The sequence below is a fragment of the Neophocaena asiaeorientalis genome, unplaced genomic scaffold (genome assembly GCF_003031525.2).
Source record: "Neophocaena asiaeorientalis asiaeorientalis breed wild unplaced genomic scaffold, Neophocaena_asiaeorientalis_V1.1 scaffold132, whole genome shotgun sequence".
Lineage (NCBI taxonomy): Eukaryota > Metazoa > Chordata > Mammalia > Artiodactyla > Phocoenidae > Neophocaena > Neophocaena asiaeorientalis.
Window position 1 is genome coordinate 2,434,463 of NW_020173393.1, and position 14,893 is coordinate 2,449,355.

Sequence of the window (14,893 nt, forward strand, 5' to 3'; positions counted from 1 at the left end):
GCCCTCGGGCGCCCCCCGGCGGAGCGGGCGGGCAGCACGCTCGGGCGCGTCCGCGCTGGCCGCCAGGAAGCGCAGGACCACCAGGTTGAGGAAAGCGCCGATGACCGTGAGCCCCAGGAGGATGTAGAGGAAGCTGAAGACCACGTAGGGCGGCTTCCTCTGCAGCGCCTCGTCGTTCTGCAGCGCCACGAAGTCGCCAAAGCCGATGGTGGTGAGGGTGATGAAGCAGTAGTAGTAGGCGTGGAAGAAGGTCCAGCCCTCGAAATGCGCGAAGGCGGCGGCCCCGAGGGCCAGGGTGGCCGCGCACACCAGCAGCCCGGCCACCACCATATTCTCGGTGGACACGTGCGGCCGCCGCAGGCCCAGGCAGCGCTTGGCCGCCAGCAGGAGGCGCCGCATCAGCGCGTTCAGCCGCTCACCCAGGCTCTGGAAGGTGACCAGCGTCAGGGGGATGCCCAGGAGCGCATAGAACATGCAGAAGACCTTGCCCGAGTCCGTGCCCGGCGCGGCGTGACCGTACCCTGAAGGTAGAGAGGAGGGGAGGGTTGATGAGAGTCCAGCTCCATCTCACACTCTCGCCCGCTGCCGGGTCTCTCTCCCCATCCCCCATAGCCGGCAGAGCATCTTGAAATGCTAGTTCGAACTAGGTCGTTCCCCGGCTTTAAAAACCTTGCATGGTTACTCATAATCGACCCAAATTGTAAACAATCCAAACGTCCCTCAACTGGGGAATGCATAAACAACTGTGGTACATCCATACAGTGGAATTCTTTTCAGCAATACGAAGGAATGAACTACTGTTTCCTCAGCAACAAAGGATGGGTTTCAAATGTATTCTGCTGAATCAAAGGAGCCAGGCTCAGAAGGCTACCTATTGCATGGTTCCATTTAAATGACATTCTGGAAACATTCTGGTAAAACTATAGGGACAGAGAACAGATCTGTGGTTGCCAGTCCTCGGAGTTGGAGGTGGGGTTAACTAACTAAAAAAGGACATGACAGGGGGCTTCCCTGGCGGTCCAGTGGTTAAGACTCTGCCCTTCTAATGCCGGCAGCGCAAGTTTGATCCCTGGTCAGGGAACTAAGATCCACATGCTGTGCAGACAAAAAAAAAAAAAGCATGACAGAATTTTGGGGAATGATGGACATGTTCTATGTCTTAATCGTGGCTGCAGTTACAAGACAGGTTTTCATTTGGCAAAACCCGCAGAAGTGTACACTGAAAAATAGTGAATTTTAATGTCTGTAAGTTGTGCCTTGAAAGAAAAAAAAGCAAAATCTTTTGTGTCTCCCCAGTCCCCACAGGGTAAAGTCCCAGTTCTCAGGTGATGTCCAAGCTCCTTCATGATCAGGACCCCCCCCTCACCTCTCCAGCCTCGCCCCATTTTGTTTCCCCAACCAGGTTGTCCTTTTCTCATGGTTCCCTTCCCCACCACGATCTTCTCCCCCTGTCCCAGTCCACGTTTCCCTTCCCAGATCCTGCTCCAAGCCAGCTCTCACAAAACACCTCTTCAGTCGGGTGGAGCTCCTCGTTGAGTCCCCTCAGCTGTTGTAGGGGACATAAACATGAGTGGGCTTCCCTGAGTCTTGGCACACCGTGCCATCACCATGGAAATAGTGGATATGTGTGTCTTCCAGGATTGAGAAGAGAAAGCTTTCATGGTATTCTCAAAGGGTCCCATAACCCAGGAAAAGTCAGGTGGCTCTTCCCCAACAGAATATGCCTCCTGTAGCAAATTAGCTCCATCTGCCAAAATGTAAATACACCTCTGGCCTGTGCAGTTCCACACTGAGGAAGGTAGTCCTCCAAAATACATACACGTGCAAAGTGATGTATGCATGTGAGTTGTCGTTGCAGCACTGTTGGTCATAGTGAAAACTGAGAAACAGCCTAAGTGTCCCATCAAAAGCAGCCTGGTTAAATAAGCCACAGCGCCATTCAGACGATGGCTGTGGTTCCCACGGGGGGCAATTTTGCCCCCGAGGGCACAACTGGCAATGTCTGGAGACATTTTTGGTTGTCACAGCTGGGAGGTGGTGGCTGTGTGCTACCGGCATCTAGTGGGTACAGGCCAGGGTCCCGCTTAGCATCCTTTGATGCACAGGACAGTCCCCACAACAAGAATAGGCAGCCCAAAATGTCGCCGGTGCTGAGGCTGGGGGGCCCTGCTAGTCCGCCATGAGAAAGAGGACACAATTCTTCAGGGACTGATGTAAAAACATCACCAAAATATATGAAGTGAGAAAAGCAAGAGGCGAAACCGCATGTATAATATAATGTATTATAACATGTTTGTGTGTGTGTTAAAGGAATATATGGAGAAGATATTTGGAAGGATCCTCAAAAAGCTGATAACTGCATTTGATCCAGGGAAGGGATCCAAAGGTTGAGGGACAGGGAGAGAGGGAGACTTCCTTTTCATCCTATACCGTTTTTACCCTGTGTGCATATATAACATTTGAAATATCAACCATATATATATGTGTGTGTATATATATATATATATATAATATTATATATATATATTTAAAGATCTATGGCTCCACTTCCATGTTTTTACTTTATGGCCCTATCAGTCTGCCTCTATTTGGCAGCGGGGGGAGGGGACGACTCTACTGCCACTAGACAACTGTGAGGTCCGTGAGACCAGAGACCATGCTGGTCATTTCTCTGTGTCCCTGGTCACCAGTGAATGCCCTGCACAGAGCCTGACACAGACTAAGGGCTCAATGAAAGTTTAATCATCAATGATAGGGACTTCCCTGGTGGTGCAGTGGTTAAGAATCTGCCTGCCAATGCAGGGGACGTGGGTTCGAGCCCTGGTCCGGGAAGATCCCACATGCCGCAGAGCAACTAAGCCCGTGCGCCACAACTACTGAGCCTGCGCTCTAGAGCCCGCGAGCCACAACTACTGAGCCTGCACGCCACAACTACTGAAGCCCACGCACTCTGGGGCCTGCATGCCGCAACTACAGAGCCTGCGTGCGGCAACTACTGAAGCCCACGCGCCTAGAGCCCGTGCTCTGCAACAAGAGAAGCCACCGCAATGAGAAGCCCACTCACCGCAACAAAGAGTAGCCCCCACTCACCGCAATTAGAGAAAGCCCGCACGCAGCAACAAAGACCCAACGCAAACAAAAATGAATAAAATTATTTAAAAAAAGAAATGAAAGAAATAATCAATGATAATAATGATAGACCAGATTGAAGGAGGTGCTAAGTGTGAGACAGAGGAGCCACTTTAGGAATAAGAGGCCGGACGGTACTGTTTCTAGCTGTTTGGGGGTATGTCAGGTTTTGACAGAAAGAAAAATGAATAATGGTAATAACTAAACATGCCAGGTACTCTACATGGATTATTTTATTTAATCGTCCGATGACTGTATGAGATGATATTATCCCCATTTTACAGATAAGGAAACTAGGCTCAAAAGGAGGAAGCTGCCCAAAGATCACAGGGCTGAGCTATTAACCACTATCCTCCATAGCTTCTCGGTGCCTCTCTTCTGTCCTTACAGAGCTCAACTCCTAGATTCTGGCGCCTGGCTCGCTCTCTGCAAGGCTGGCTTATGCAACCTGGACTACACAGCCAGTGCTGGCGCCCCCAGGTGGCCAAAAGGGGCAAAACTGCTGTTTCCACAGTCCCTTCCCCCCACCCTCCCAGATGCAGGTCAGAGGGGAGCAGTCAGAAGAAGAGGCCAAATCCAGCTGGGAGGACTCCAAAAAATGTGGCGGAAGGCAGAGGAGGTGGATAGGGTCCCACACCACTGGGCACAGTAACAGGGAGGGTCTTAGGCTAGGCCAAGATAGGCAAGCAGGGGTGCCCGCTTTGACAGGAGGGGTCAAAAGGGCTGAACGGGAGCTGGGCCCACAGTTGGCAAATAATGACTTGTTATTATTGTTAAGTAATAGTCGCTATCTAGCCTCAGGCCTGTGCTATGCATTTTACACAGTTGACCTCACTTAAACCTGGTAATCACTCAGTGAGGTAGCAACAATTGCACTTTGTAGTTGAGGAAACCAGGGCTCAGAAAGGTACAATCAATTGTCAGAGAAGGCAGGAGGCAACAGAGATGAGAACAGAACTCTGGTCGATGTAATTGCAGAACTCAGCCTTCTAACTCCACTGCTAAACCCACAAACTCACATTGGCCTGCAAGAGCATCACGGAGGAACTTTCTCCACGGCACTGCAGGGTGGTGGTCTAAGCCCAAAGGGACACCTGGACACCCTCAGCTGGGGCCTGGGGAGTGTCTGGCACCCAGCGTGGAGCCCTGCAGAACCTGCTCCTCCCCTTTTCTGCTTCCCCAGGCTTAGGCTCAGCAGGTACCGGCCAGACAGTAGCCATGGCAACGGCTGGCGGTCCAGCTACTGCAGAGGAAGTGCTCTGGATCCCCGAGGGTGAGGTCCAAAGCTGGTGGTAATCAGTCATTCCTTCAACAAATATTTATTGAGTGTCTACTACCGGCTAGGCACTGGCCATACTGCAGGGACTAAGACAGAGTAGATGCCCATTCTCTTTTGTGTCATAATACAAAAAGCAATCTTTTTTTTAGTGCTTTCTATGTGTCAGGTCCTGTGCTAAAACTTTCTGCATATATTATCTCCTTAATGATAACTGTCTCACTACAGCCTTGAGATAGGGCCTATTAGCACCCCTATTTTATAGAGGAGAAAACTGAGGCTCAGAGAGGTTAAGCAAGTGGTCTGAGGTCACACAGCCAGCGTGATGCAGCCAGGCAAGGAAGCAACTCCAGCCATTTGGGCTTCTGGCCCCATTCCATCCGTCTGCCAGCCCCTGTGGCGTTTTCTGACACTCCTGCGGGCCAAGCCTCTTGGCAAACGGGACCTACTGGCTCCTCCCAGCCTTGCCTGCGTGGAACGACAGACAGCCCATTCGACAGAGGGAGGCGAGTGAGGCTCGGCGAGCTGAAATGACTGGTCCAAAGTCACCCAGCTGGACAGGGGCAGAAGTGGGATTCAAACCCAGGGACGCCGCGGGCAGCTGGGGATGGAGCGAGCGCTGAGGGGAGGCGCCGGGGCCGCTCACCGATGGTGGTGATGACGGTGATGGCGAAGTAGAAGGAGCCGGCGAACTTCCACTGGCGGCCGGCGCGGTGCGGCTCGGCTTGCCGCGCGAGGCGCTCCAGCTCGCGGTAATCCTCGGTCGAGAAGCCGTACTTCCTCCGCAACTCGCTCCGCTTCTGGGCCAGCAGCCGCTTGCGGCCGTTCTCCGCCTCGGACTCGAGCGCGTCGAAGACGGCGGCGCCCACCAGCAGGTAGGACAGGATGCACAGGATGAGCGCGGCGGTGCGCACGCTCTGCTTCCTCATCGCTGAGCCCCGGGCCCCGCTCGCCGGCCCGGCACCCTGCCCGCCGCCGCCCCGTCCATGCGCCCCGACGGCCGGTCCGCGCCCCACGCGGCAGGAGCCAGGGCTGCTTGCGGCTGGGGTGCGGTACCCAGGGGCGGGGCCTCGGCGGGGCGGGGCGAGGGGGCGAGGAGGGCCGAGAGGGCTCCTGCAGCTGCCCCTTCCCTGCCGCCTCCCGCACACCTGCCTTTGTTTACCCGGTGGGGCCCCGGGGCTAAGGCGTCTGCAGATAGCGACAGTGGGAGCACAGCGCCCAAAGCCCAGGTCTGCAGGAGCCCTGTCTCCACCACTATCTCGTCCTGTGACCTTGGGCAAGTCATTCATTTATCCGTTCAGTCAGTCATCCAACAAATATTTACCAAAGCACCTACTGGTGCAAACAAGATTTCTGGTGTAAATAGACCTGATATCCTAGGATGGAGGGTTGGCTAAAAATCAAACACACAAAGAGATAATTTAAGAAAAGTGTGAGAAAGAAGGAAAACTTCTTTTCTTGCGGGGGTGGGGGGGATCACCAGCTAAGGTTGAGGGGAGAAAGCCTCCCTGGGGAAGGACTGGGGCGGAAGCGTCCAGGCAGCAAGTGCGGGTCCTTTAAGCAGAGAAGCCAGTGTGTCTGGAGCCACAATAATTGGGGTGCTGGGGGAGTAAGGGTGGGAGTGGGGATTGGAAGGAAGACAGAGAGTCCACTTCACACAGGGTTTTACAGGCCCTCCCGAAGGTTTATTCTTCAGTACAATGGAAAACCCTAGAGGGACTTCCCTGGAGGTCCAGTGGTTAAGACTCCACGCTTCCACTGTCAGGGAACTAAGATCCCACGTGCCACGGGGCGCAGCGGAGAAAAAAATGAAAAAGAAAACCCTAGGAAGGTTGTAAGCAGGAAAACAGACACCAACAATCTGATTGACATTTAGAAACAAAAGCATTCTGGCTGTCATGTGGGAAAGGGATGGTGGCCCAGAGTGAAGGTCAGTTAGGAGACTTCTTTTTTTTTTTGGCCACGCTGCCAGGCATACGGGACCTCAGTTCCTGAACCAGAGATCTGAACCAGGGCCCCCTGCAATGGAAGCACGGAGTCTTAACTGCTGGACCGCCCGGGAAGTCCCCAGTTTGGAGACTCTTGTCGTCCAAATGCGTGCTTAGGGTGGCCTGGAACCAGGGGCATCGCCCTGGAGATGGAGACAAGCGGGTGGATCTGAGATGCTGGGGCCGGGGGTGGAGCCGGGCACACACGGCCAGCCACATTTCCCAGCCTCTGTCGCGCTTAGGGGTGTCCATGTGACAATGGAATGAGGGCAGAAGTGACCTGTGCCACCTCCAGGCCTGGCCCATAAAGCCCTCCCACACGCCATGCCCCCACCTGTCTTCCCCAACTGCAGACTGAATGCGGACACCTAGTCTTTAGGAGAGGACAGAGCCACGGGGTGGGAGGAGCTGGGGTGCAATGACACATTGCAAAGGGTATCCCAAAGGAACACCTAGTTTGAACTTCTGTGGCATAAGCCCCTGACGTCTGGGGTCCATCTGTTACCACAGCTAGCGTTACCCAGATGTGCACAGCAACAGGACTTGCTGAGGGGTTGGGTGTGGAGGGCGAAGGGGAGGATAACTCAGGGATGATCCCGGGGTCCTTGGCCTGAACATCTGGGCACTCGGGGCACCTTCCATTGACCTCACTCCCTGAGGAATCTGCCCCTGCCCACCGCCCCCCTACCCAGCACCAAGGCGACACTCAATTCAGAGTCCTGGGTGAGCCTTCATGGAGAGTCTGGGCAGAGCACAGGCAGCCTGTCCTGCAGCTCTCTGGGGCACCCACCTTCCCAGGTCTCTGCTGCAGCCTTGACATGCATCACTTGTCCCCCTGTGACCATTCCAGCCCCTCTTCCTGCAGCCCCTTTGCATTTTTCTGCTCCAGCTCCATTAAACTTTCAGCTCCTTGTGCAAACTCTTGCTTTGCTTGACAGTCCTCCCCCCGGCCCATTCAACAGCCAACATTTATTGAATGCCTGCTAGAGGCTAGGCATTGGTTGAAGCACTTTACATGTATTCATGCATTTAATCCTCACAACCTCCTTATGTGATAGGGGCTGCTGGCTAATGCCCTATTCATCCTTCACCTCTCCCTAAGTTGGACATCTTTCCTGACTCCTAAGGTGTTCCTCCTCTGCTCCTCGAAGATTTCCCGTGCTCTTGCCATCTCTCATCCCTCCCACTGCTTTGTAATTCTCGTGTTCCATATATGTGTCCCCCTGAGGACAGGGACCCCATCTTGGTCCCCCGCCTGTCCCCAGCAACCGGACCTAGCACAGAGCACACATCCAGTGATCGTTTGTGGATGAACAAGCAGCAGTATCAGCGTGTAGAGCGTGGACTCTGCACCTCCACTGCCTGGGAGTGTGTCCTACTTTCACTTACCAGTCGTGTGAACTTGAGATGCCTCAGTTTCCCCAGTTTAAAATGGGGTTAGGAAAGTTCCTATCTCATAAGGTGCTGTGGTCAGCAGAATAATGGCCTCCCTGAAGATGCCCACATCCTATCCCTGAGACCTATGAATATGTTATGTTATGTGGCAAAGGGGAATTAAGGTTGCAGATGGAATTAAGTTTGCTAATCGACTGACCTTGAGATGGGAGATTATCCAGATGATCTGGGTGGGCCCAATGTGATCCCAAGCATTCTTATAACTGGAAGAGGGAAGCGGAAGAGGGGGAACCAGAGAGATGCAAGGTGAGAAGGACTTGGCCTGACGTTGCTGGCTTTGAAGATGGAGAAAGGGAGCCACATGCCAAGGACCACAGGTGACTTCTAGAATCTGGAATAGGCAAGGAAACAAATTCCTGCCTAGAGCCTCCAGAAAGGAATGCAGTTCTCCCAATGCCTTGATTTTAGCCCAGCGTGACCCGTGTAGACCTCCATCCCACAGACCTGGAAGGTAATACATTTGTGTGCAAGCCGCTAGGTTTGTGATAACTTGTTATAGCAGCAACAGGGCACTACTACAGTGGTTGTGAGGATTAAATAAGCGGGTAAACGTGCAGCCCTGAGAGCATCGTCTGGCCCCGACGACTCATCTAGAAGTGTTAGCCAGTGTTGCAACTATCACAACAGAGCAAAGGCCCAGGTCCACAGGGATGTTAGACTCAGTTCCTGCCCTGACTCAGTTCTCGGGCAGAATTGGGACCCCGTGCCTGGTAAGGGGAGCCTTGGACCCCTTCTTCCCCTGAGAAGCTAGAGGGGGGCAGCTCAGCAGCTCAGAAGCAAGTGACTGCTGCTACCGCCTCAGCTTTATTTTTAGCGATGGTGTCAGCAAGTTTGATTTTCTGATTCCTGCTCAGACTTCAGAGGAACAGAAACCTGGCCTACAGTCTCAGAGTGGGCCCGGGTGGGGCGCCAAGGATCTATAGCCCGAGAAGGGCCTGAGCGGAGCTTATGGGGCCAGTAGGGGTGGAGGGAGCTTGCTCTCAGGGGGAGGGCTGGGTCCACCCCTGGGACAGTTAATGAGTCCTGGTCCTGAGCGCAGCTGGGTCAGTGAGGCCTGGGTTTAAGTTCCAGCTCATCCACTGTCTACCTGGGTATCTGTGGACAGAAGCCTTCTGCTTCTCTGCACCTTAGTTTTCCCATGTGAGAAATGGGGGTGATGGTCAGGCCCACCTCCTGCATTATAAAAGACACCATATGTCACTTTCCAGGTGCCCAGGAGCCACTTTTCCTCCCTTTTTACAGCTGACTGCCTGCTGATGTCAGGAATTCTTTTTCCAGAAGCAGGGGCAAGAGACTGTGGAGCGCTGTCCGCACTAGGAACGTTCACAGACATTGCTAAGGGAGCCTCACTCCCCAGTGCAGGAAGCCGGGCTGCAGAGGAGAAGAGACCCCGCTTGCCAAGTCCTCACAGCCAGGCAGCGGCTGAGTCAGAACTTGAACTCAGGGCTGTCTGGCCCCCCAGGGTCACGATCCTTCGGATACACGGTGCCGCCCCATTAGGCAAGATGCTGAGGGCTTTATCACCCTCCAGTGGCCTCTCGGATCTCACTTTCCTAATCTCTAAGGTGGGTTTGAGGAGGAACGCTGGCTTCCCGCCCCCACTGTTGTGAGCATCTCATGAGACGAAGCTGAGAGGTGCTTTGTCAGATGGGTCCGCTGGCGGGGGAGGTATTACTGGGGCCACGAGGAGCTGTCTGGCCCTGCCAGGCAGGTGACTCTGCCCTGTGCTTGGCATTTTCGGTTCCGCAGCTCTATTTTAAGCCAGAGGAGGTTAGAGTTTGTTATGTGTGTTTCTCAGCTTGGAGAACCGTCAGCTGAGCAGTCACCAAAAACAGCAACACCCCAAGGCACTCCCTGAAGCTCCCCCTCCCTCCGCCTCTCCTCCCTTCTTTTTCCTTTGGGAACCTGAGGGGACCTAGTGATTTTCCTCTGTCCCCTCATGCCAGAGTCGCACCGGGACCCATCAGTGAGGCTTGGATCTTCTTCTTCCAGAGCTGCAAGTTTGCCAGCCTTGAGGACAACGAGATAGGTGATTCCAGGCCCTAACTGGGTCCTCTACACCTTTCAAAGTGCTTCACGTCCCTGAGAAGGTCAAGGTCTTTCTGAAAGCTGTAGGAGCCAGCAGGCCTTGTCATTCCCACATCAGGGAGAGAAACAGACTCAGACAAAGAATAAAGGCTGCCGTCTAATGTGCCACATGGTAGATAGGACAGTGGTTAGGAAAGAACGTGAGTTTCTGAGTGAGCCAGACCTCAGTTCTACCTTGGGCAAGTGGCTTCACCTTTCTGAGCCTCAGTTTCCTCATCTGTGACATGGGGGCAAAAGTTTCTGCCTACCAGTGTTCCTGTGAGGATTAAATGAAGGCATGACGGGGCACTCAGCACAGATTAGGTGCCTAGCAAATGTTAGTGCCCCCTCCACCCAATTAATTTCTTCTTCTCCTTTTCTACACAGCTTATTCCCCAGACCTACTGAGATCTTAAGGGATTGATTTTTATAGTTAGAATATAGTTCAGTAATTTTCCAGAAGGTCAGAAGCCCTGGGCATTTTCCCTGATAAGATCTCTCATCTCTCTTCTAAAAGAATGGATTATTTTGACCTCAGGGGATGATAGGTACCAGCTCCTTTGAGATGGCAGCTGTGGCTTTTCTGTAACTTGAGCATCATTTAGGGATCTGGGTTGCAAGAAATTAAAAGCTGCCTCTTGCTAATTTAAAGAACATTATAGGTAGGATTTGGCAGGGGTGGGGGGGGCTCTTCCAGAATCTTCCAGGCACTGGAAGACAAGCTACATGGCTTGGGGGACCCAGAGAGATGGAACCTATTGCCTGGGAAACAGCATAGCCACACCCATGTGTGGGCACCATGGTTCCCAGGCTGGTGAAGATATTACTTGGGGAGGGTAGAGGGGGCGACAGATGACAGCTGTCTGAGCATGCCCCTGTCTCTGGCTGTTGGGACCCTCCAGGGCTGCTCAGAGGATTCCTAACACGTGTTTGTGGCCATTTGGTTGGAGCCATTGGGAGTTTGTTCTTCACCTTCCTAAGGATGGATATCTTTAAGTTACTGAAGATACTAAAGCCTTTATTGTGGTTAATAATTTAAAAAACTGATAGAAGTATGGGGGGCTTATTAAACCATTCTCTCTACTTTGATTTACAATTGAGAATTTCCTCACTGAAAGGCTTTTTTGAAAGAGCCTTTTCTCTCTCTCCAGCCCCACCCCCACATTTTCCCTGCTGTTCCTTTGGTCTGAGGATTGGATTGGATTAGAAGGACATTTACTGAGCAGTTACTAGACCCAAGCAGGGAGCTAGGCACTTAGCAGGCATCACCTCATGCAGTCCCCACAACAGCAAATACTTTTATGTGGCTGCACCTTGCAGCATGCGGGATCTTAGTTCCCTGACCAGGGATCAAACCCATGCCCCCTGCAGTGGAAACTCAGGGTCCTAACCACTGGACCGCCAAGGAATTCCCAACAGCAGGCACATTTAATCCCACCTTCCAGAGGACGAAGCCAGGATGCAAAGGGGTGCCGTGTTTTGCCTCAAGTCACGCTGTTAAGTAGGGAGGGGAGCCGTCCCATCCTGCTCTCAAGCTCTTGCACCTAAAGGCCATGCTTCCCCCACCCTGAGGAGCTGCAAGGGGTTCGGGCACAAGATGGCAGCTGCCGCCACGTGGCCATTCCAGCTCAGCCCTTGCCCCTTCTCCTCCTGCCAATGCCCATCCCTCTCGTTCTCCAGTCAACATAAAGAATTGGAATCAAGAGACGTCTGAATCACAGGGGCCAGTGCTTGCATTTCAGAAGACACATCATTGGCTGGAAAGAGTCAAGGCAATGAAATTAAAAAGCCTGAGATGCTAAGAAAGGCACATGTTAAAGTAAGGACGGCACAGAACTGTGCTGTCACATAGGGTGGCCACTGGCCGTGGGTGGCCATTTATACTTAAGATTGAATTTAATTAAAACTTCAGTTCTTCAGTTGCACTAGACACATTTCAAGTGCGGTTTAAACACATACTACATTGGACAGAGCAGATACAGAACATCTCCATCACCACAGAAAGTTGCATTGGACGTTGCTGGTACAGAGCGTGAGACTAGACTTTCAACCGGACTGGCTGGTTTTGAATCCTGCCTTCACCACCTACCTACTGGTATCCTGGGCCTCAGTTTCATCACCTATAAAATGGGGTTAATAATCCCGTAGAATTATTATTACATATCCAGCTCAGTGGGGACCAGTGGTTAGTCAACTAATCAAAGAAGCAGGGAATTATTATTATTATTATTATCATTATTTTTGCGGTACGCGGTCCTCTCACTGTTGTGGCCTCTCCCATTGCCAAGCACAGGCTCTGGATGCACAGGCTCAGCGGCCATGGCTTGCGGGCCCAGCTGCTCCGCGGCATGTGGGATCCTCCCGGACCGGGGCACGAACCCGTGTCCCCTGCATCGGCAGGCGGACTCTCAACCACTGCGCCACCAGGGAAGCCCGCAGGGAATTATTTTAAATGATACACACCTTGAACATCTGCCACTCTGTTCTTTGAACGTGGGGCTGTTCATTGGCTTTTTGTGCTGTCCTCCTTACGTGAACTACAACCAGAATCTACCTTCTGCTTTCTCGTTTTGGTTTATTTCAAGTGAGGCAAGGATCTGAAGACACTTGTGTAGCAACTTGAGTGCAGAATCCCTCTAGATTCTCATGGTAATTTTTTCCAGATCTTTTGTAGTTGTTTCTTCCACACCTAATTTGGCAGCCTGTCTTAGCAACTCATTTTTATTGTTTTCCTAAAAACAAATCTCTTCCTTTTTGCACTCATATTTCATCAGCTTATGGAATATCTAATTAAATGACACCATGATAATAACAAATGTGCTGGCTCAAACTGGCTTGAGAACAAACCCAACAGATTTTTGGCAAACACATCATTTGTCTTAGCTTGGGCTTCTCTAACAGAAGACCGTGGACTGGGGGTCTTAAACAGCAAACATTTATTTCTTACAGTTCTGGAGGCTGGAAGCCTGAGATCAGGGTGCCAGTATGGTTGGATTCTTGGTGAAGGCCTTTTTCCTGGTTTACAGACTGCCATCTTCTCAGTGTATTCTCACATGGTGGAGAGAAGAAGCAAGCTCTCATATCTCTTCCTGTGAGGGCACTATCCCATCCATGAGGACTCTACCCTCATGACCTAGTTACCTCCCCAAAGCTCCACCTCCTAACACCATCACATTGAGGGTTAGGATTTCAACGTATACATTCTGGGGGAGACGCAAGCTTTCAGCCCATAACAGCATTCTATTGGAGAGAGCAGAAGGGAGCAAGGACTAACTCTGTCAGACTGTAGGGTGGATTTAGCTCCGGAAGACACTTGCCCAGCCAGAGACTACATTTCCCAGCCTCCTTTGCTTCCAAGTGTGACCATGGGGCTAGACCCCACCAATGCAGTGTGAGTGGGGGGTGATGTCACTTCCAGGTGGGCGTCTTTAGGAAGCAGGTGAGCTTCTCCATTCCTGCCTGCAATTTAGAGGTAGAAGACCCGGAGGCCCAGGAGCTGGTGAAGCTGTAACATGTAAGTCACCCGGCTCATCACGTGAAGGAAAGCTGCCCTCCAACCAGGAACACCTGCCTTGGAATATTATGTGAGTAAGAAATAAACCTCTATCGTGTTAAGCCACTGAATTTTGGGGTTTGCTTGTTATAGCAGCTACTAGTGAACCCTGATTAATAAGCTTACCTTATAGGGCAGTTGTGAAAATTAAATTAGATGATATGCATGTAACAGACTCTTAAGTGGGACTTTCCTATTGTCTTGTATTTCCAGTTAACAGTTAAGCCCCAACACAGGGATGCAAGGTGCTGAATACCCCCATATTTCAGAAAGCCATGAGACACACACCAGCAGGACTGTTTTAGGGGCGTCATACCGGCTTTTCTCCCACTCCATCCCCACCCCTTCAGCCTCCGCGAGCAGAAGACTAGAATTTGAGAATAATTTTCTAGAATAGGGAGAAATTATATACCTTTTCTGCTCTCCTGGGAGAAGAAAGGATCCCACACCCACCCCCATCCTGAGATGTCCCACTTGTAGAGATTTTGGGTTCCTGCCAGAAGTGGTGAGAGGTAGCTGATTCCCCGACCGCTCGTGAGGCAGGCTTGCAGATCCGCCCTCAGTGTGTGTTTGAGCAGAGAAAAAGTGATTAGAGAGATGGCAGGAAGGGGGGCATCCTGTACACCCATCACTTGGCTGAACAAGAATGGGTGAGCTTCCCATGAGCTGAATGGGTGCCGGGCCCTGCCTCAAAGGGATGATCCTTGTGCTTCCCAGGAAAGAGGACCCTGGCAGAAAGAGGCTGTGAAGTGCACTTCTGGGGACAGGGACTAAGAGAGGTCAAGGGGTCCAGATATCCCCCAACAGTCAGGAGACCCTGAATAAGCTAGTCATGTGGTCCAGGAACACTAGCCTTTAAACACTTTCCACGCAGAAGGAATCCACCTCCCTGAGGGGACTCAAAGCAACACCAGCTACGTTTTTTCCCCCCTTTCCTCCACTGCTCCTTCCAGGCCTCATAAACAGGAGAAGCTAGAACTCAAATGGGGAGGATGGAAAAGGTTTTTAGAGAGACGCTCACACTCTCTCCGTGCTACAGAGGACTGTAATGCAGAGACTACGGGCAAGTTTCCAGAGCCAGACAGCCTGGGTTTGAATTCTGTGTCTCTAACTTACTAGCTGTGTGACCTTGAGCAAGTTACTTCATCTCTCTGGGCCTTAGTATCTGTAAGATGCCATTAATAATAGTACATACCTCATATCCTCATAGCACTGTAAGGTGCCCGTAGTTAGACTATTTAATAGTTTATTAAATTAAATAACAAAGCATTATTGAGGTGAAGGGTCAAGCTTGATTTAGAGGAGGTGTTAAATAGTATATAATTAGATGTTCAATCCAGACTGAAAGGCATGGGGCAAGGAGAGATTTGACTGGATGTGTTCAAAGGCAATGGGTGAAGAAAAACTACATCCATTTATGTGTGT

General features: G+C 51.7%; 1 protein-coding gene across 1 annotated transcript in view; it reads right to left on the bottom strand.

Annotated features, from left to right (window-relative positions):
- KCNK15 (potassium two pore domain channel subfamily K member 15) overlaps nucleotides 1-5,334 on the bottom strand; it is a 5,566-nt gene extending 232 nt beyond the window's left edge. The window contains exons 1-2 of the mRNA XM_024746806.1: nucleotides 5,052-5,334; nucleotides 1-521 (exon numbers count right to left, since the gene is read on the bottom strand). The exon at nucleotides 1-521 is cut by the window's left edge and continues 58 nt beyond it. Of these exons, the coding sequence (XP_024602574.1) occupies nucleotides 1-521; nucleotides 5,052-5,334 (804 nt within the window). The remainder of the gene's footprint in view (nucleotides 522-5,051) is intronic.
- Between the last annotated feature and the right edge of the window lie 9,559 nt (nucleotides 5,335-14,893).